This window comes from Balaenoptera ricei, chromosome 10, assembly GCF_028023285.1.
Source record: "Balaenoptera ricei isolate mBalRic1 chromosome 10, mBalRic1.hap2, whole genome shotgun sequence".
NCBI lineage: Eukaryota > Metazoa > Chordata > Mammalia > Artiodactyla > Balaenopteridae > Balaenoptera > Balaenoptera ricei.
The window spans coordinates 81,980,313-82,003,121 of record NC_082648.1 but is presented as its reverse complement, the minus strand read 5'-3'; the positions used below and the strand labels follow the sequence as shown (position 1 = coordinate 82,003,121).

General features: G+C 37.8%; 1 protein-coding gene across 2 annotated transcripts in view; it reads right to left on the bottom strand.

Moving 5' to 3' along the window:
* The window catches only part of CFAP54 (cilia and flagella associated protein 54), a 300,842-nt gene that overhangs the window by 169,887 nt on the left and 108,146 nt on the right, over window positions 1-22,809 (bottom strand). For both annotated transcript variants that reach the window (XM_059934750.1, XM_059934751.1), the window contains exons 27-30: window positions 17,328-17,456; window positions 15,560-15,674; window positions 13,530-13,619; window positions 12,726-12,852 (exon numbers count right to left, since the gene is read on the bottom strand). In XM_059934750.1, the coding sequence (XP_059790733.1) occupies window positions 12,726-12,852; window positions 13,530-13,619; window positions 15,560-15,674; window positions 17,328-17,456 (461 nt within the window). The remainder of the gene's footprint in view (window positions 1-12,725; window positions 12,853-13,529; window positions 13,620-15,559; window positions 15,675-17,327; window positions 17,457-22,809) is intronic.

Below are 22,809 nucleotides of genomic sequence, written 5' to 3'. Positions count from 1 at the left end.
AGGATCTGCAAGAATTTATAAAACTACCCCAAAGTAATAAACCTTTAATGAGTATTGTCACTGAAATTATGCTAGAAGAATACCCAAAATTGTTTATATCCCACGCATAAATGAGACTATGATACTCCTGGTCGTCATTGAATAGCTAGTCTCTCAAAAGAGCAAAATGTAAATCCCACCATAAAAATGTGATGAGAGCTGAAGTATGATCTAGGAGGAAGAGAACTGAACTGAAAATAAAACATGAACACTCCCCTTTAAAACTGAGAAGATAACTACATACGAGTGACCCTAGACAAACTACCTTGCTTCCAACGGACTTCAGTCCTTTTAGTTCCATCATGTGCAAGCTCCCAGCCACTATCAACTTCTGGATATCAACAAGAGATAAGCATTTTAGATGACTACACTCATCCCTTGGTAACTGCTGGGGCTTGGTTCCAGGACCCCCTCAGATACCAAAAGCCAAGGATGCTCAAATCTTTTATATAAAATGGCATAGTACTTTCATATAACTTACACACATCCTCCTATATACTTTAAATCATCTCTAGATTATTTAAAATACAATGTAGGTTTTGGAGGTAAGATCCCAGGGAGAGGACTGGGGTTGGCTGTGTAAACACAGCCTGAAGGGGGCTAGTGTGCCACAGTTAGCAGGGAGGGAGTCCGGGAAAAAGTCTGGACCTGCCTAAGAGGCAAGAGACCATTGTTTCGGAGTGTGTGAGGAGAGGAAATTCAAAGCATGGCATAAACGAGCTTCAGAGACAGGTGCAAGCCGCGGCTATCATCATGGACCCCAGAGATGGGCATGAAATGCTAAAGCTGCTGCTGCAGCCACCAAGAATCCTTTGTGCAAGCACAGGTCACTATCCACACCTCCCCTCCGAGGAGCCTGTGCAGCTCACCACTGCCAGGGTTCCGTGATCCAGGGACAACTTCCCAGGGAGAACACACGGCGCGCCTCAGGCTGTTGCAATGTCACACTGGCCTCTGCCGCCACAGGCTCATCCCACATTCCATACCCTTCCCTCCGCCCCAGCCTGGGTGAGCCAGAGCCCCCTAATCAGCTGCTCCTTTAACACCCTCCTATCTGGGCGAAGAACCCATGCCAGAGGATGACCTACATGCAGAGGCAGGGCCAAATCCAAAGCTGAACCCCAGGAGCTGTGCGAACAAAGAAGAGAAAGGGAAATCTCTCCCAGCAGCCTCAGGAGCAGCAGATTAAATCTCCACAATCAACTTGATGTACCCTGCATCTGTGGAATACCTGAATAGAAAACGAACCATCCCAAAACTGATGCGGTGGATTTTTGGGAGCAACTGTAGACTTGGGGTTGCTGTATGTGACTGACTAGTTTCTGATTTTTATGTTGATCTTAGTACAGTTTTTAGCATTTGTTATCACTGGTGGATTTGTTTATTGGTATAGTTGCGCTCTTCTTTTTTTTAAATTACTTTTTAAATTTTTTTATTTTAATAATATTTTTCTTATTTTTTTACTTTATTGACTTTATTTATTTTATTTTATTTTTTCTTTCTTTTCTTTCTCCCTTTTCTCCTGAGCCTTGTGGCTGACAGGGCTTTGATGCTCTGGCCAGGTGTCAGGCCTGCGCCTCTGAGGTGGGAGAGCCGAGTTCAGTACATTGGACCACCAGAGACCTCCCAGCCCCACGTACTATCATTGGCGAGAGCTCTAACAGAGACCTCCGTCTCAATGCTAACACCCAGCTCCACTCAATGGCCAGCAAGCTCCAGTGCTGGACACCCCATGCCAAACAAGTAGAAAGACAGAAACACAACCCCACCCATTAGCAGAGAGGCTGCCTAAAGTCATAATAAGTTCACAGACACCCCAAAACACACCACCGGACGCGGTCCTGCCACCAGAAACACAAGATCCAGCCTCATTCACCAGAACACAGGCACCAGTACCCTCTACCAGGAAGCCTACACAACCCACTGAACTAACCTTACCCTCTGCAGGAAGACACCAAAAACAATGGGAACTACAAACCTGCAGCCTGCGAAAAGGAGACCCCAAACACAGTAAGTTAAGCAAACTGAGAAGACAAAGAAACATGCAGCAGATGAAGGAGCAAAGAAAAAACCCACCAAACCAACAAATGAAGAGGAAATAGGCAATCTACCTGAAAAAGAATTCAGAGTAATGATAGTAAAGATGATTCAAAATCTTGGAAATAGAATGGGGAAAATACAAGAAACGTTTAACAAGGACCTAGAAGAACTATAGACCAACAAACAATGATGAACAACACAATAAATGAAATTAAAAATTCTCTAGAAGGAATCAATAGCAGAATAACTGAGGCAGAAGAATGAATACGTGACCTGGAAGATAAAATAGTGGAAATAACTACCACAGAGCAGAATAAAGAAGAAAGAATAAAAAGAATTGAGGGCAGTCTCAGAGACCTCTGGGCAAATATTAAATGCACCAACATTCGAATTATAGGGGTCCCAGAAGAAGAAGAGGAAAAGAAAGGGACTGAGAAAATATTTGAGGAAATTATAGTTGAAAACTTCCCTAATATGGGAAAGGAAATAGTCAGTCAAATCCAGGAAGTGCAGAGAGTCCCATACAGGATAAATCCAAGGAGAAACACACCAAGACACATATTAATCAAACTATCAACAATTAAATACAAAGAAAAAATATTAAAAGCAGCAAGGGAAAAGCAACAAATAACATACAAGGGAATCTCCATAAGGCTAACAGCTGATCTTTCAGCAGAAACTCTGCAAGCCAGAAGGGAGTGGCAGGACATATTTAAAGTGATGAAAGGGAAAAACCTACAACCAAGATTACTCTACCCAGCAAGGATCTCATTCAGATTTGATGGAGAAATTAAAACCTTTACAGACAAGGAAAAGCTAAGAGAATTCAGCACCACCAAACCAGATTTACAACAAATGCTAAAGGAACTTCTCTAGGCAGGAAACACAAGAGAAGGAAAAGACCTACAATAACAAACCCAAAACAATTAAGAAAATGGTAACAGGAACATACATATTGATAATTACCTTAAATGTAAATGGAATATATGCTCCAACCAAAAGACACAGACTGGCTGAATGGATACAAAACCAAGACCCGTATATATGCTGTCTACAAGAGACCCACTTCAGACCTAGGGACACATACAGACTGAAAGTGAGGGGATGGAAAAAGATACTCTATGCAAATGGAAATCAAAAGAAAGCTGGAGTAGCAATTCTCATATCAGACAAAATGGACTTTAAAATAAAGACTATTACAAGAGACAAAGAAGGACACTACATAATGATCATGGGATCAATCCAAGAAGAAGATATAACAATTGTAAATATTTATGCACCCAACAGAGAAGCACCTCAATACATAAGGCAAATGCTAATAGCCATCATAAAAGGGGAAATTGACAGTAACTCAATCATAGTAGGGGACTTTAACACCTCACTTTCACCAATGGACAGATCATCCAAAATGAAAATAAATAAGGAAACACAAGATTTAAATGATACATTAAACAAGATGGACTTGATATTTATAGGACATTCCAGCCAAAAACAATAGAACACACTTCCTTCTCAAGTGCTCATGGAACATTCTCCTGGATAGATCATATCTTAGGTCACAAATCAAGCCTTGGTAAATTTAAGAAAATTCAAATCGTATCAAATATCTCTTCTGACCACAACGCTATGAGACTAGATATCAATTACAGGAAAAAGAGTGTAAAAAATACAAACACATGGAGGCTGGCTAAACAATACACTACTAAATAACCAAGAGGTCACTGAAGAAATCAAAGAGGAAAACAAAAAATACCTAGAAACAAATGACAATGAAAACACAAAACCTATGGGATGCAGCAAAAGCAGTTCTAAGAGGGTAGTTTATAGCAATACAATCCTACCTCAAGAAACAAGAAACACCTCAAATACACAACCTAACCTTACACCTAAAGCAATTAGAGAAAGAAGAAAAAAAAACCCCACACTTAGCAGAAGGAAAGAAATTGTAAAGATCAGATCAGAAATAAATGAAAAAGAAATGAAGAAAACAATAGCAAAGATCAATAAAACTAAAAGCTGATTCTTTGAGAAGATAAACAAAATTGGTAAACCACTAGCCAGACTAATCAAGATAAAAAGGAAAAAGACTCAAATCAACAGAATTAGAAATGAAAAAGGAGAGGTAACAACTGACACTGCATAAATACAAAGGTTCATGAGAGATTACTACAAGGAACTATATGCCAATAAAATGGACAACCTGGAAGAAGTGGACAAATTCTTAGAAAAGTACAACCTTCTGAGACTGAACCAGGAAGAAACAGAAAATATAAACAGACCAATCACAAAGCAATGAAACTGAAAATGTGATTAAAAATCTTCCAACAAACCAAAGCCCAGGACCAGATGGCTTCACAGGCAAATTCCATCAAACATCTAGAGAAGAGCTAACACCTATCCTTCTCAAACTCTCCAAAATATTGCAGAGGGAGGAACACTCCCAAATTCATTATAGGAGGCCACCATCACCCTGATACCAAAACCAGACAAAGGTGTCACAAAAAAATAAAACTACAGGCCAATATCACTGATAAACATAGATGCAAAAATCCTCAACAAAATACTAGCAAACAGAATCCAACAGTACATTAAAAGGATCATACAGCATGATCAAGTGGGATTTATCCCAGGAATGCAAGGACTCTTCAATATATGCAAATCAATGGATGTGATACACCATATTAACAAATTGAAGGACAAAAACCATATGATCATCTCAATAGATGCAGAAAAAGCTTTAGACAAATTCAGTGCCCATTTACGATAAAAAACCTCCAGAAAGTAGGCATAGAGGGAACTTACCTCAACATAATAAAGGCCATATATGACAAACCCACAGCCAATACCGTTCTCAATGGTGAAAAACTGAAACCATTTCCACTAAGATCAGGAACAAGACAAGATTGCCCACTCTCACCACTATTATTCAACATAGTTTTGGAAGTTTTAGCCACAGCAGTCAGAGAAGAAAAAGAAATACAAGGAATCCAAATTGGAAAAGATGAAGTAAAGCTGTCACTGTTTGCAGATGACATGATACTACACATAGGGAATCCGAAAGATGCTACCAGAAAACTACTAGAGCTAATCAATGAATTTGGTAAAGTTGCAGGATACAAAATTAATGCACAGAAATCTCTTGCATTCCTATACACTAGTGATGAAAAATTTGAAAGGGAAATTAAGGAAACACTCCCATTTACCATTGCAACAAAAAGAATAAAATACCAAGGAATAAACCTACCTAAGGAGACAAAAGACCTGTATGCAGAAAACTGTAAGACACTGATTAAAGAAATTAAAGATACCAACAGATGGAGAGATATACCATGTTCTTGGATTGGAAGAATCAACATTGTGAAAATGACTATACTACCCAAAGCAATCTACAGATTCAGTGCAATCCCTATCAAACTACCAATGGCATTTTTCACAGAAGTAGAACAAAAAGTTTCACAATTTGTATGGAAACACGAAAGACCCCGAATAGCCAAAGCAATCTTGAGAAAGAAAAACAGAGCTGGAGGAATCAGGCTCCCAGACTTCAGACTATACTACAAAGCTACAGTAATCAAGAGAGTATGGTACTGGCACAGAAAGAGAAATATAGATCAATGGAACAGGATAGAAAGCCCAGAGATAAACCCATGCACATATGGTCACCTTATCTTTGATAAAGGAGGCAAGCATATACAGTGGAGAAAAGACAGCCTCTTCAATAAGTGGTGCTGGGAAAACTGGACAGCTACATGTAAAAGAATGAAATTAGACCACTCCCTAACTCCATACACAAAAATAAACTCAAAATGGATTAAAGACCTAAATGTAAGGCCAGACACTATAAAACTCTTAGAGGGAAACATAGACAGAACACTCTATGACATAAATCACAGCAAGATCCTTTTTGACCCACCTCCTAGAGAAATGGAAATAAAAGCAGCAATAAACAAATGGGACCTAATGAAACTTAAAAGCTTTTGCACAGCAAAGGAAACCATAAACAAGGTGAAAAGACAACCTTGTGATTGGGAGAAAACATTTGCAAATGAAGCAACTGACAAAGAATTAATCTCCAAAATATACAAGCAGCTCATGCAGCTCAATATCAAAAAAAACAAAAACCCAATCCAAAAATGGGCAAAAGACCTAAACAGACATTTCTCCAAAGAATATATACAGATTGCCAACAAACACATGAAAGGATGATCAACATCACTAATCATTAGAGAAATGCAAATCAAGACTACAATGAGGTATCATCTCACACTGGTCAGACTGGCCATCATCAATAAATCTACAAACAATAAATGCTGGAGAGGGTGTGGAGAAAAGGGAACCCTCTTGCACTGTTGGTGGGAATGTAAATTGATACAGCCACTATGGAGAACAGTATGGAGGTTCCTTAAAAAACTAAAAATAGAACTACCATATGACCCAGCAATCCCACTACCAGGCATATACCCTGAGAAAACCATAATTCAAAAAGAATCATGTACCACAGTGTTCACTGCAGCCCTATTTAGAATAGCCAGGACATGGAAGCAACCTAAGTGTCCATCGACAAATGAATGGATAAAGAAGATGTGGTACATATATACAATGGAATATTACTCAGCCATGAAAAGAAACGATATTGAGTTATTTGTAGTGAGGTGGATGGATCTAGAGTCTGTCATACAGAGTGAAGTAAGTCAGAAAGAGAAAAACAAATACTGTATGCTAACACATATATATGAAATCTAAAATTAAAAAAAAAAAGGTTCTGAAGAACCTAAGGGGAGGACAGGAATAAAGACGCAGACGTAGAGAATGGACTTGAGGACATGGGGAGGGGGAAGGGTAAGCTGGGACGAAGTGAGAGAGTGGCATGGACATATATACACTACCAAATGTAAAATAGATAGCTGATGGGAAGCAGCAGCATAGCACAGGGAGATCAGCTCCCTGCTCTGTGACCACCTAGAGGGATGGGATAGGGAGGGTGGGAGGGAGGCGCAAGAGCGAGGGTATATGGGGATATATGCATACATATAGCTGATTCAGTTTGTTATACAGCAGAAACTAACACAACATTGTAAAGCAATTATACTCCAATAAAGATATTTTTAAAAAAAAGAATGATACCTTTTAATCATGAAAGCATTTAGCCTGAATTTCTTTGGAATAAATAAATAAAAAATAAATAAAATACAATGTAAATTCTATGTAAATACAATGTAAATGCTATGTACATAGTTGACAGGAGTGCAGCAAATTCAAGTTTTACTTTTTGGAACTTTCCGGAATTTTTTCTTCGAATATTTCCGATCCATGGTTGGCTGAATGCCTGGATGCAGAGTGGATGCCAAAGGCGGACAGTACTAAATGTTCTCCCTTCTCCCCAGTCACCTGTAAGGATTCTCAACCTTGGTTTTTTTAATCTGCCATCGACCCCTGTGGTAACCTGTCCCCTTCTCCGAATACTGTAAGGTCGCTTATTATCCCTCCCTCTATTGGTACTTACTACCTATTTTCCTTGAAATTTATATATTTCCTAAAATCTATATTTCTTCTGGTAAGTACTTGCTAGGTACAACACCACCCTGCTATAACATGATAAATGGGATCCAAAAGCTTAAATTAAATAAAATGTAAAGTCATATTAACACAAGGTGAAGGAAATGACCAGGTGAATCTGGTAGCTAGTTCCAGGGGCTGGGGTTCCAAACTCATTTTGGTCCCAGTAGTGGTCAGCCTCTCACTTCGATTTTGATAAAGATGATCCTGGATCCTGTGCTTGGTTGGGACTCCAGCCAAGCTGCAGCAATTCCAAGAATCTCCCAGTTAGTTGGCATTCATTTTGGCAAATGTTTTGTCTGCCTGAACTACAAAGCTTGGACCACTGATCACCAGGGACTTAGGAATCTATCCTCTGCTCTGCTACTTGCATCCTGACACTAGTTGCCTGCTGTTTTCCAACCAGCTTGGTCTCTTCTCTACCTCCTCTCTCTCTCACCCCACCAGAATGCTTTTATTGCTGTTATTCCAGAAACAGGTGGGAAGGGGAGGAGGTCACGGGTGTACACTTGGGCCACCATCTTCCCAGCCCTCTCAGCATTCTCCACCATGCTCTGCAGAACTCTCATCCACTGAATAAACTCCTTCACTCTTCAACCTCTTCATAGAATGCTTCCTCCTAGCTCTGACTGCTTTTTATTTTATTTATGGTGTATTATGAAAAACAGTACTTCTAAATTTTTACGTAATCATCATTATTGATCTTTGATTTCATGACTTATTCATTGTTTTGATTACCTATATCACTGCCTGTTTCTGACCCAAAACACTGAGTTCCAATGACTGTCTGCCTATTATTTCACAAATACAAATCTGTTATTCTTTACCTGACAGCACAAGGCTCTCTTTCACGCTTTTTTATTTTTTAAATATTTTTCATTATTGTAGCCCATTCCATACAAACTAATCTGACTGGAATTGCATTAAACCAACAAATTAATTTGAGAATAATAGAAATCTTTACAATATTCCATCTGCTCATCAAGTAATGTACTATATCTCTCCATTTATTCAAGTCATTTTTTTTCATACCTCTTAGTAAAGATGTTTGGTCTTCTTTATATTAGCCTAAGTCCCCTCACAATTCCTGATAAACTTAATCCTGTAGTTCACAGAAATGGGATCATTTTTCCATTATATTTTCTAGTTGATACAGCAAAGCGTTGATTTTGCATCTATCCATCCTATGGAATTCTATTATTAGTTCTGATAGTTTTCAGTTAATTAACTTGTTAAGTTAAAAAAAAGTAATAATTATTTGCAGATATCAATCTTTCCTCTCTATTTTCAGAGTACTTCATGGCGGATTTCACTTGATAAACATTTTTGAGACCGTATTATGTGATAATCACATAAATTCTAATCCTAATTTCTATTTCTTATTTTAATGCGCTGCCAAGAACTTTCAGGACAATTTTAAATGATAGAAGGAATAATAGGTTTCTTTGTTGTATTGCATATTTTAACAGAAAATCTTCCTCTAATCCTAATTTGCCAGGAAGTGCTGCTGAACGTCACCACATGACTTTTTAGCACCTACAAAAGACTCCTTGGACTACTAATGATAATTATATTTAGATTTCCTACTATATTTATATTGAGAACAAAATCTACATTCTCACTGCTAAATTTATAAGCTAGTGTTTTATTTTTATTCTATATACTTCTAAATAAAGTTGATCTCTAATTTTCTATTTTTTTATTCTCTTTTTACAAAACTGTTATCAGAGCCTGCTGTGGTAAATTTACTAGCAAACTATAACCATGCTCTGAAGTAGCTTTATGTAAAACAAAATTATTTGTTCCTATGAAGGAACTAGCCTTAAAAAGTTTTTGAGCTTTCCAATTTTTTTTACTGCTTCAATAAATTCTTATAATTTAAAATTTTCCAGATAATCATCACTTCAGATTAGATTTTCAAATTTATTCATATTAAACTACATACACTGTTATCTAATGTTTAACAACTTCCAAATTTATGACTATTTTCTCTTTGGATTACTTACATTTCACTTTTCTTATTTTGCTGGCCAGAAAATTACCTCATTTATTCATATATTCAAAGAACTAACCCTAGCCAATTAGACTATTTTAAAACCAACTTTAAATTGATTAATTTCAACTTTTATTTTTTTCTTTCTGCTTTCTTAGATTTATTTTGTTATTTTTCCAATTTCTCAAGTCCAATAAAAGTTCATTTAATTTTATTTTTCTCATTTAGTAAGTAACAGGAGCTTCTAAAGCTAAAATTTGTCTTTAACTGCTGCTTTGAGTACATCTGATATGTGGGCTTCTCATTAGCATGATTTTCAAAACGCTCTATAGTTTTAGATTTCTTTTTTATATATTATAATTATATACAATTATGTATGCCAGTAATTTGTTGTTATAAATTATATAATTATATATGCCAGCAATTTATTTTGTTATAAAATTTCAGTTTTATTGTACTGTAAGAGAATGTGGTCTTTACAAATTTTAGTCTAGGTGACTTATTGAGCTTTATTTTGCAGCTTAAATATTACTTTTTTAAATTAAATAAGTGCTTTAAAGGGTATTTAGTCTCAATTGGCTATATATATTAATCTTATTAGTTATATTATGTACATTTTCTATGTCCTTTTTATTTGCCTTTTTAAAGTAGCACATTAAACTCTCAATATTACTATGTTTCTATCAAATTAGCTTTGTCTTTTCAGCAGTTATTTCCATATATTTTGATTTTTTTGTTATATAGAACATGAAAATTCATGAACTATCTTCATTGTGATTTATAAGCATTATTAGTAGAATCACCAATGTGAAAAGGTAGCATTAAAAATAAGTAACAAAGAGATTACTCTTTAAATGTTACCAGGACAGTTGATTAAAATTTTTACAGGAAAAAACTCTAATTTTTAATCTAAACCCTACCCCAAAAGAAATTCCATATGGATTAAAACATTAAATCTAAACCATGAAACTATAAAATTGGAAGAAAATACTGCTGCATATTTGTCTGTTGAAGTATAAAAAAATTTTTTCTTTGTGCAAAGATATGTCATGCATACAAACATAAAAAGAAAATAGATATTGCTATCAAAGCAGAAATCAAGGTGTTGCATCTGCCCCTCCCCTATATTCCTTGACTTGGAGAAGAACATCCTAAAACATCTGCTCAGCCTTAAAAATTGAAATCATTACCTTTGGCTTGAACTCAGTTATACTGCTCAATCTCCAAACTCACATATTTTATTATACCACTGGTCTAAACCACTTATTCTGTTTTCTTCTTTCAGAATATCTATTATTCTTCCATTGGACCTCCACGGTCAGCCCTCCAAATTTTACTGCTCACTGAAAGTGCATTCTGATTTTCTTTGGTATCAAGAATATTGTTTACAGATTCCAAACATCTCATTTTAGCTATGGTTTATTTAATTTTCAGGGACTTTCTAATTCTGGCCAGTTCTCTCATTACCATGGCCTGCTTTATTTAGTAGAAGCAATTTCATCTTTTGAAAACATGAAGCACATATATTCCAAGTTTTTGTTCTAATAAATGTAGTGCCTATTTTAGGAAGAATATTTTCCTGAAGGTTTTTATGAGAATGTTTCTCTTCTGCTGTCATTTTTAAAATAGATCTTGTGTCATTGATGTTTTCTTTTCCTAGAATGAGATAGACAGACCTATGTCCAGTGTTGAAATTAAAACCCAATTATTGGAAGAAAAGCTGGATTCACTTGGCATCTCTCATAACTGGCACAGAACACAACAATTTTCTTTGCAGGCAGAGAGAGCCATTCAGGCTTAGAGAATAAGAGGGTTAACTTTAAGTTTTACTACTTCTATTTGAGGAACTCCCCGTTCACATATATATATGGGAACCGCAAGGAACTGTAGAGAATTAGAAACTGGACCTCAAAACCACACTACATACAAAAATAAGCTCAAAATGGATTAATGTAAGACCTGAAACCATAAAACTTCTAGAAGAAAACATAGGCAGTATACTCTTTGACACTGGTCTTAGCAATTTTTTTTTTTGGATATGTCTCCTCAGGCAAGGGAAACAAAAGCAAAAGTAAACAAATGGGACTACATCAAAGGGAGGGGGTGGGGGGAGAGGGAATTACTGAAAATAATTAAAAGGCACAAACTTCCAGTTATAAGATAAATAAGAACTAGGGATGCAATGTACAACAAGATAAAGATAATTAACACTGCTGTATGTTATAAATAAAACTTGTTAAGAGAGTAAATCTTAGGAATTCTCATTGGGCTTCCCTGGTGGCGCAGTGGTTGAGAATCTGCCTGCCAATGCAGGGGACACGGGTTCGAGCCCTGGTCTGGGAAGATCCCACATGCCGTGGAGCAACTAGGCCCGTGAGCCACAACTACTGAGCCTGCGCGTCTGGAGCTTGTGCTCCGCAACAAGAGAGGCCACGACAGTGAGAGGCCCGTGCACCGCGATGAAGAGTGGCCCCTGCTCGCCCCAACTAGAGAAAGCCCTCACACAGAAACGAAGACCCAACACAGGCAAAAATAAAATAAATAAACAAATTAAAAAAAAAAAAAAAAAAGAATTCTTATCATAAGGAAGAAAAAAATTTTTTCCACTTCTTTAATGTTGCATTTATATGAGATGATAAATGTTCACTAAGCCCACTGTGGTAATCATTTCATGATATATGTAAATCAAATCATTACGCTGTACACCTTAAAACTTATACAGTGCTGTTTGTCATTTATACCTCAATAAAACTGGATGAAAAAATTAATTAGATAAATAAATAACTGGACCCAAAAGTCCGTGCAAGAGATGCTGATAGCCTGGAGATGCTATCATCCAACCTGACTCAATAGCAAAAGGCCTAATTTATTTCCTGCTATAAATATAAACATGCTCTATTATTCCTTAGTTCAGTTGTACGAATATTTTTATGTTTATTTATTTATTTACACAGACATAAATACTCACTACCTCCCAGATGGCTGTTTTAACTGCATATACCCCACTCTCTTTTTCGTCCACTTTATAAATCCTTAAGGAACAATTTTACTCATTTTTTAAAGTTGTTAATGCTAATAAAACAGATATTACAAATACCTTTTCAAGAAGTCATAGACAGGATTTGTTATCTCCACCATAAGTTGAAATTTTTCATCACTCATACATTTTTGCATAACTTGTGTAAAGAATTCCAGGAATCTAGGTCTCTGCTTAAATTTCATAACTGTGAAAACAAGAAGGTTCATATATAATCACCAATACACTTGGTCATTGTCATTGAAAGGTTACTATTGCTCTTAGTCATTTTGTTCTAACAGACAAGTTTATTAACCTGCTTTTTAGATTTCTCACTTTTAAAAAATGTATAGGAGTAAATGTGGTGAAACTAGTGTTTTTCTAAAATCAAATATTCCTTTACGGTCTAAATTTCATTTATTTTTCAAACAGCTTGGTGTTGTAAGATTTCCTAAAAGTTGCCTCTAACATACGACTAGGTGGGAAAAAAATTGCTGATAACTGCCAAAATAACTAGTTATCCTAATTTTTATTATATTTCACTCTGAGATAAGCAATAATGCTGTTATTTCTTCATAGCTAAGCTTAAAGATCACTAACACATTTTTCAATTCCCTAGTTTTTGTAAGCTTCATAATAACACCATTTACTGCCAAAATAAGCCACCATCAAGGTTCCGTCTTTCCAGACTTTAAATCAGGTACCTATTTTGGTCTCTTTCATTACTCGGCAATCAAGAGCCTGCCTTATTCTGAATGGGTAAGAACCTGAAATATTCTGCCTAGAACAAGTGAAACCTTTAAGTAGAAAACAACAGAATCCACAGAATAAAAGATCTTCAACAGTAAGGTGAGTGAACAACATATGTACGTTTAGGTCACCTACCTTCTTTCACAGCACCTTTGACCGACCAATTTAAAACTATAGGGTAAAGAAATATGGGATCCTCTGTTCCTGAGAGTTCAGTTGTATCATCTAAGGTTAAAAGGAATTAAGTTGTTGGTTCTGTTTAACATCAATAAGCAAAAATGAAAATTCTTTGTTGGGGATGAAAAATAGGAAAATACCCAAGTATACATTCTAAATTATGTGCCTTAAAATATCAATTATATCATATTTTGGAGATTAAAAAATCCAATAATCTCAATTATTTTCCTTTCATTTTTTTTTTCCCCTAGAGGCCAAGGAGTCTACCACCAAATAGGGGAAGAGTTTCCAAGGCATGAGTCTTTCTTATTCAACAGCTATTGTGTATCAACAAATATCAGGCTCAGAAACCTACCAATGATATGAACTCCATTTTTATAAAAAATCTTTAAAAGACAGTAAAGTATAGAATAATGAACAGGACAGCCCCTAGAGCCAGGATGCCTGGGTTCAGATTCTAAGTCTGACACTTCTTTTTTTTTTTTTAGGCCGCACGGCATGCAGGATGCGGGATCTTAGTTCCCCGACCAGGGATCAAACCCACTGGGAGCATGGTGTCTTAACCATTGGACCTCCAGGGAAGTCCCTAAGTCTGACACTTTTTAGTTATGAGAACTTGGGAAGTTACTCACCTTCTCTGTGCCTCAGTTTCCTTATCTTTAAAATGGGGATAATAACAGTACCTATTTCATATGGTTGTTATATAAGGGTTATGTAAGTTTTCATATGTATGAAACACTTAAAATAGTTCCTCGCACACAGAAAGCACTGTACAAAACTATTATTTTTATTATTGTTTTGTTACTGAATCTACTGTTTAGCTAGTAACATTATATTGTGCTTCTTAGTAAAATGTTAAAATGTGCTTGGGGGTGTTGATAATATGAAAATAAGTAATTCACATTTCCAGAACACTTTACATTTTAAGAAATTATATATTTCTATATGTACCCAGACAATTACAGCTTTCCCAAAACTAGGTTTACTGGTTATGTGAATAATACAGCATTGGGTTCATTTCATAAATTCAGCTTGAAACAGACATGGAGTGTACTGAAATAAAGTGAGAGATCCAAGTCAGGGAATTCTGAAACAGTAAGACCACCCAGATATAACTGAGGCACAAAGTAGAGAGGTGAGGTGGGGTCACAGAACTCTACAAGTTTAGTTACTTCCCAACAGACCAAGGGGCCGAAAGTGGAGCCTCCTAATGAGATAACTGTAGGCACTCTTTTGTTCTTCTAGAAGGTTTGAAGTCCTGCTTCTTAAAAATGTGATAATAGTTGTCATCACCAGAAACTAAATTAATATCTTAATCCAAACCGCAATCTCTAAAACTCCAATCACTGTGTTAACATTTTGGTCTATTATTAAATTACTATACAGCACAATGACTCACTTGAGTCCGTCTCACTTGAGTAAACCATGGTTCAAATCACTTGTACATAACACCCGTCATGCCATCACTTTCTCAGTTACATTTTTGTCTTTAGAGCAGCGATTCTCAATTTTGTGTCCCCCTTCCACAATATATTTGCCAACATCTGCCTCGCAGTTGGTTGTCACAGCTGGGGAGAATGCAGGGAGAATGGTGTGCTATGCATCTCTGGACAAAGGCCAGGGATGCCGGTCCACATCCACATGCCTAGGACAGTCCCCCACAGCAAAGTATTATCTGGCCCAAATTGGCAATAGTGTTGAGGCTGAGAAACCCTGCTTTCGAATGAGAAGATTTAGGCTCAAATCCAAGTCAGCTATGTAATGCTAAATAAATCACTTAATCTTTATGAGCCACATCTGTAAAAAGTGGTTAGCAATCCCTTATTAACAAAGTACTGTTAGGATTAATGACACAATGCAAAAGCACTGCATAAACCTTAAAGGGTTTACCAAATGCTAATCTCATCCTAATCCTTTTAACAAAATATTTTCTATTTTAAACAGCAAAATGCTAAACAGAAGTATACAGAAAGAAAAAAAAAGACTACATTGCTTTGTCAGTTTGAGTAGGTGTGTCTCCAATAAACCCAGCTGTTCATTTATTTTCTCAGGTAATAATATCTGCTGTGGCTTCTTAGTCTTGGAAGACTTCTTGGAAGAACCCTAGAAACATTGGTTAAATGTCAGAACGTACTTCAACATGTTTCAAGAACTGTCATTTTCAAATAATATTCTTTAAATTATGTTTCATACTTTCATACTTGGTAGACCAAACTATGAATCTACATGGTAAAATGTATTAATAATTAACTAATAATTAATAATAAGCCATTGTAGCCTAACTAAATGGCAGACACAGTACTAACTATTTTATGGATGTTAACCAAAATATTTCTTCTCTTCCCTCTCCCTTTTTCCTAGTAACTTCTGCTCCCCTAACCAGCTCCCCCCAATACACACACCATTCTGAGAGCAGTTGAGGGTATATCTCTGAAATCCTCAAAGGAAAATGCTCTCAGAAATGTATCCCTTTTTCCTTTTTTCCTTTCTTTTTCCCAGAGGGAGCTTCTTTACAAGGAAGCTAATTGCTTTTGCTGCTTTGCCTTTCATTGAACATAACAGGATCAGTAATTAGTGGATTAAGAATTGGCGGGTATGAGCTCAGGCTCCCCACCATGTTTTCATCTGTCTGAGCCTGGACTGGTTAATGTCTCCTGTTCTCCAAAACAATAGACCTCCCAAGCTCTTTTAGGCTTAAAGGGACCCTGAATGGTTATAATGATTTCTGACTCCTATAAAGTAGGTATTAGGTTCTCAGTCCCTACAGTCTCAGTCTGAAAGAAGTATCACAACCTTCTGCTGGACTAGAGGCTCCAAGGAAAGGGGCAAGGGGTCCTGTCCTACCATGATGTGAAGGGACAGAGCCCTGAGTCAAGGCCTGGGTGACATAAAAGGTCTGGCTGATGGATTCTTGAGTGGACAACACTTGGTGAAAAAAAAACCCTCAAGTTGCTTTCAGCTTAATCAAAACTTTCTCTAGACAACCTTCCCCCCAACAAAAGTATTATGGCTAAAAATATTCATCCAGTGAAACCGTGGGTTTTTTTTTTTTTAAGCTTTTGCAACATATAATAGAGAGAGAAATGGAGCTACTCCAACTGAAACAGGCTTGGGGGTAATAGTTTCTACCCTGGCCACAGTCACAGAAGGGGCTTCAAGTATTGTAGCTCCTAGTGCACCTCAGAAACCTGATAAACTAAGCAATATTTCAAAATTTGATCTACAAAATCATTTAACCACATAATTTCAAGAAAAGGCAATAAAATAAGATTCTAGTAAGACCCATGCTTGGGAGGCAGATATTAAAAAGTTGTCTCTAACATTACCAGCCTCATAAAGGAGACAATTTAGGTGTCACAAGGAGTTTAGGAAATCTACTTTGAACAGAGTGAAAAGCTCTGACATGTATTTACTGCATTCAATGACCCACTCAGAATAATAAAAATCTTCAGTCTGGGAGAGACTGTAGAGGGCTTTCAGTCCAATGTCCAACTGGGTGTAGGAAGCTCTCTATCAACACCTAACTGATCGTCAGTACGCGTGACAGGGGGCTATTAAGTATTCTAGCACGGATACCTTTTCATTTTCTTGATAATAATTAAAAGGAAAAAAAGCTCTTCACATATTTGCTTTCTTTTATGTAAATACAACAAATTAAAAACTGATGAATTTTCTAACATGTTCACTAATACTACATGACCTCTTAGAAAATTCAGCTAAATATACCTTTAAAGATGAAACACAAAGAACAATTACCTCCTCTGGCATTTCTTCTTGGTCAGTAACACCAAACAGAGATTTGCACCCTGATGTGATGTCCAACATCTTTTTTCCATAATTTATAATCATTACTGCCAGGTCATATTCCTTCCATGAACGCAGAATCTAATTTAAAATATTTATTAATTATCTCTGTTGGAAACTCAAGTCTATTTTCAAGAGTCATGTATCATCTTCCATAAATTCAAGTGTCTCATGTTTTGGATATAACTCCCCTGTTTCTGTTAAGAAAACTGTAAGCTTACCTCCAGATCATATTTCCCTAGAATTAAAACTGCATTGGGCTTCCCTGGTGGTGTAGTGGTTGAGAGTCTGCCTGCCAATGCAGGGGACACAGGTTCAAGCCCTGGTCTGGGAGGATCCCACATGCCACAGAGCAACTGGGCCCGTGAGCCACAACTGCTGAGCCTGCGCATCTGGAGCCTGTGCTCCGCAGCAAGAGAGGCCGCGATAGTGAGAGGCCCGCGCACCGCGATGAAGAGTGGCCCCCGCTTGCCGCAACTAGAGAAAGCCCTCGCACAGAAATGAAGACCCAACACAACCAAAAATAAATAAATAAATAAGCCTACACCTTAAAAAAAAAAAACAAAAACAGTACCAAGGGCATTTGTTTTAAAAAAAAAAAAAAACTGCATGACTTCACTATTTTAAATAAAGGACAAAACCAGGAATCTCATCAGTAATGAATTCTCCATATCTCTGGGACATACAGCCATACCTCTTTTGGTATAGTAAGTTAACTATGAAAAAACATTTTCACTTAAAAGATCCATGCTAAAACAAAATCATTCTTAAAGGTCACATAACCACCACTTCTTGTCTTGAGTTGTCTTCTTTGTGAAATGGCACAATTACTGACTTCATGATGTCTTGGGGGCATTTATAGCAGTAAACGATTTACAAGACATTCTGGCAGTAAACTAGGCTGGAGGTCAGCTGGTTTTGGCAGGTTCTCCATGAGCCGTAGGGGAAGCACAGAGACTCATGAGAAGGGGCCCGCTCTGCCACTCTCGTCCACGTTCCTGGTTACAAACTGTTATCTGGCCTCCTCTAGCCTGGCTCTTATCTACCTCTCCAGTGTCATCTTCCACTATTCATCTCCTTGCACTTTAAGCTTACAAAATATTAAGCCAAGTATAAATCCTGCTACTCACCATGGTATCAGGACTTCATGCCTTCCTACAGCTGAGGCCTTTCCCAGAACAGCTTTCCCACCTGATTTATATAGCTTTACGTGGTCATTAAAACCTGGGCTCTAGCACTAACTCCAGGAAAGCTTCCCTGGCCAGCAATCTGATTTGCATAGACCCTGCTCTAGTGAAAGAGCCCATGAAGGGGACGCATTCACCGTGAATCCCCAGGACAATACTCTCAGGGTAGAAATAAGTTTGTATGAATTTATCTGTAGATGTATTCTGTTAAGCTGAATAGGTTAGTATTTAAGATAAGTAACAACTATTACTTCCCAGGCAGGGAAAGAATATATAAAGTGGCTGAAAAACAGTGAGTGGCTGCTTGAAGCTCATAAGACCTACCTAATGCAAATGCTAAGAACTGGAAATACTTCTGTAGGACCAGGGCAATGGTGTTAAACTAATGTTGACTGCGGGACAGAATGTGGAAAGGAAAACAGGGAAACAAATTTTGCCACGGTAGGTGGGGTTAGGTCAAGCAGGGCTTTGAATGCTAGGCAAAACTGTCCAATCTCATTGTAAAACTGATATGAGAGGGAACAAATTTTGTTATTAGAAAACAGAAGTGAGCTAACGTTTGCTCCCCATTCACCTTTGCTTTCCAACATATTTGGTTTATACAGCACTGTGCAATCTTTTCTCCTTGTTTTAACATGCCAGTGGAAAATACTAAATGAGAATGAATTTTTCCAAACAAAAGAAAAACAGAGAACCAATTCTACTTAACATACCAAATGGTGAATAGAAATTTTTTAAATGTGCCAGATGTTCGGCATAATAAATTTTTTAACAATGCGAAAATAATCAAACATTTAAGATGACATGTCTCAGAAGTGGTACTTTATTTGGAATTCTGACAGCTTTCAGAAAAAATACTGCTCCTTAAAGAAGAAAGATTGAACCATCCGGAAGATTACCAGTTTTTAAAACAGAACAGAATACGACCCAGCAATCCCACTACTGGGCATATACCCTGAGAAAACCATAATTCAAAAAGAGTCATGTACCAAAATGTTCATTGCAGCTCTATTTACAATAGCCAGGACATGGAAGCAACCTAAGTGTCCATCATCGGATGAATGGATAAAGAAGATGTGGCACATATATACAATGGAATATTACTCAGCCATAAAAAGAAATGAAATGGAGGTATTTGTAATGAGGTGGATGGAGTTAGAGTCTGTCATACAGAGTGAAGTAAGTCAGAAAGAGAAAAACAAATACAGTTATGCTAACACATATATATGGAATCTAAGGAAAAAAGAAAAAAAAAAAAAGGCCATGAAGAACCTAGTGGCAAGATGGGAATAAAGACACAGACCTACTAAAGAATGGACTTGAGGATATGGGGAGGGGGAGGGGTGAGATGTGACAGGATGAGAGAGTGTCATGGACATATATACACTACCAAATGTAAAATAGATAGCTAGTGGGAAGCAGCCGCATAGCACAGGGAGATCAGCACGGTGCTTGGTGACCGCCTGGGGGGGTGGGATGGAGAGGGTGGGAGGGAGGGAGATGCGGGAGGGAGGAGATATGGGAACGTGTGTATATCTGTAGCTGATTCACTTTGTTATAAAGCAGAAACTAACACACCATTGTGAAGCAATTATACTTCAATAAAGATGTTTAAAAAATGAAAAAAAATAAAAAATAAAAAAACAGAACAGAGAAAAGAAACAGGGCTGTTTGACTAATTGGGCTTCACATGTCCTAAGAGAAAATCTCTATAAAAATATGTTTATATCAAATGAATGCCTCAAATCTGAGATTCAGGGGTAGTCAGGCTTCTGGGTCTACTGGTCAGGCTGGAGGAAACTTCTGAAATGACAATTCTCAGAGTATCAGTTTGGGACAGAACCAGCTCTAGCATCAAATCCTGACATTAATATATAGTGTGTTGGCCAAAAAGTTCTTTGGGGTTTTGCGTTAACACCTCACGGAAAACCCGAACGAACTTTTTTGGCCAACTCAATATACTTTAAAGAAAATGTCCAGAACATTCAGGGTCATTTCTACAATAACGTCCAGAGGATCTCAAAATGATTCCTCAGGCAGGGGAAAGGGGCTGGAGTCACGGGTGGCAGTCAAGAAATACAGAACCAGCCGCAAACTGCTATGGGAGGAAAACCACAGGCAGCTGAGAGAGGAGGCATGCGAATTTCGTGGAGGACCTCAGCCTCCACGTGGCCCCAAACGCTGGTTGGAAACCCTGCCTATTCTAGGTCAGCACTCTCTCCCGTCTCCCACGGGGGCTGTTATACAAACATCTTCTCACATCTCTGAAGCCCACCCTTACTCTCCACCTCCTCACTCTCAGCAAATGACCTTGCTTCCTTTCCAGACAGCAGTGCAGGGGAACTGGCGTATCTGCTGTCCCCAAACCCACCTACACACCCATGCGTAAGGATAACCATCCTCCTCCTGTGAGAGAGGACAGGCAGATGTCCTGTCCAAGCTAATCCCACACACGCCCGGATCCCGCTGCTGGGACCCTGGTCTAGGGGCCACCTCTCCTCTCCTCCATCCTTATCCCTTCCCTCTCCTGACCCCTCCCCATTAACGGTCATATACGGAGTGCCTGTGTAAGCAGGACTGGTTTTTTGGTTGGCTGGTTGGTTGGCTGGTTAGTTGGTTTTTAGCAGGAGAAGTTGCGATTGGCAAGTTACAAGCAGTGAGCTGCCTTGGAATAAAGTTTCTTTGTTCTGGAAGAAACACTGCAGCAGCCATGGTTAGTTATTTAAATGTAAGGTGAACAGCTGCCCAGTGCCCTGGAAAGACAATGTAACCTGGTATTCTCTTATTTGAAAATGACACCCTGTCCTGGAAATACTCATTGATGGAAGGGTTCGGGGGGAAAGGGGGAGGTGAGGCCAAGCAGATGAATATATTCTAAAGAAAAGTAACCTTGGAAGGTGCCCTTTTAGCCCAGGATTACGCTAATTGATGTGTGTGTGTGTGTGACTGAGCAGTGGGAATGGAAAGGGGTCCTTTGGATTGTGTAGGACCCCTGCTTTCAACAGTTAGCCCCTTGTGACAATGACAGAACTAATAGCACCAGAAAGATTCTGAAGGTTGGGGAGGGGTTAGGACTAATAAAACAGCTTTGGACTAATCACCTTTCCAATTCTTCCTCTTGCCTAGTGGAAGCCGGATGGGACCCGTGGACTAACAACACCCTTGAGATTCTTAGACAATTCTCTTCTTTTCTTACTCTACACATTGACCCCGGGTGATACCATCTATCTCTGTTGCTTCAGTTGAGTCCGTATACTAATGACTCCATTGTCTTTACATATATTTGGTCTCTCCTGAACTTCAAGCCTATAGGTCCAATGATATAATGTCCACCTCTCTGGATATCCTGTATGCCCCCAAATTCAATATATTCAAAACTCATTATCTTTTCCCCCTTTCCCACCCAGGGTTCAACAAATTGCATTGTACTCACCCAACTTCCCAGATAGCTGGATTACTGTGGACTCTTCCCTCTCCCTCCCTATTCAATTCTATCTCATAAATAACTCTTGAATCCTTTCAATTCTATCCCTCACTTTTCCACACTAGTTTAATTCATCACCTCTCGCCTTCTAACTCATTTCCTGCCTCGGATCTTATCCCCCTCTAATTATTAGCTGTTGTGCAACCAGAGTAATTTCTTTTTTCTAAAATGCAAATCTCATTATGTCATTCCCAGGTTTGAAACCCTTCAATGGCTCCTCTCTGACCTCATTAGATGGCCATTCATCATCTGGTACTTGTTCACTGTTCCACTTTTTAAGGTGACTGAAATATTTAATCATATCCTCCATAATTAAAAATAAATCTGATCCTTCTTTTCCCAAACTGTGAAATTATTTCCTATTTTCTCATTGATTACTGCCTGAGGCAATCAATGTTAATAATCCTGCAACTTGTATTTTTTAAAAATAAATGCCTTTAAGCTTTGTCTATAGTGTCTTATCATTAAAAATGTATTTTTAAATTATCATGTCATCTATTTATCTATTTTTGTGTGTGTATCTTTTGAATTTTGTGCCCTGTTGAGAAAGGTCTCCCCTGATTTCAAGGCAATCCAAATATCCTCAAATCCATCTGGACTTCATTTTGTTTATGGTATGAGGTAGGGCTCTGGCGTTATTTTCAAATGAAGAGTCGGTTATATCACCACCTTTTATTGATAAATTATCATTTTCTCAATGAATATAAATGCCACCTTTGTCTTATATTAAGTCCTTCCTGTAGACCCGGGGCCGGCTCTTCCT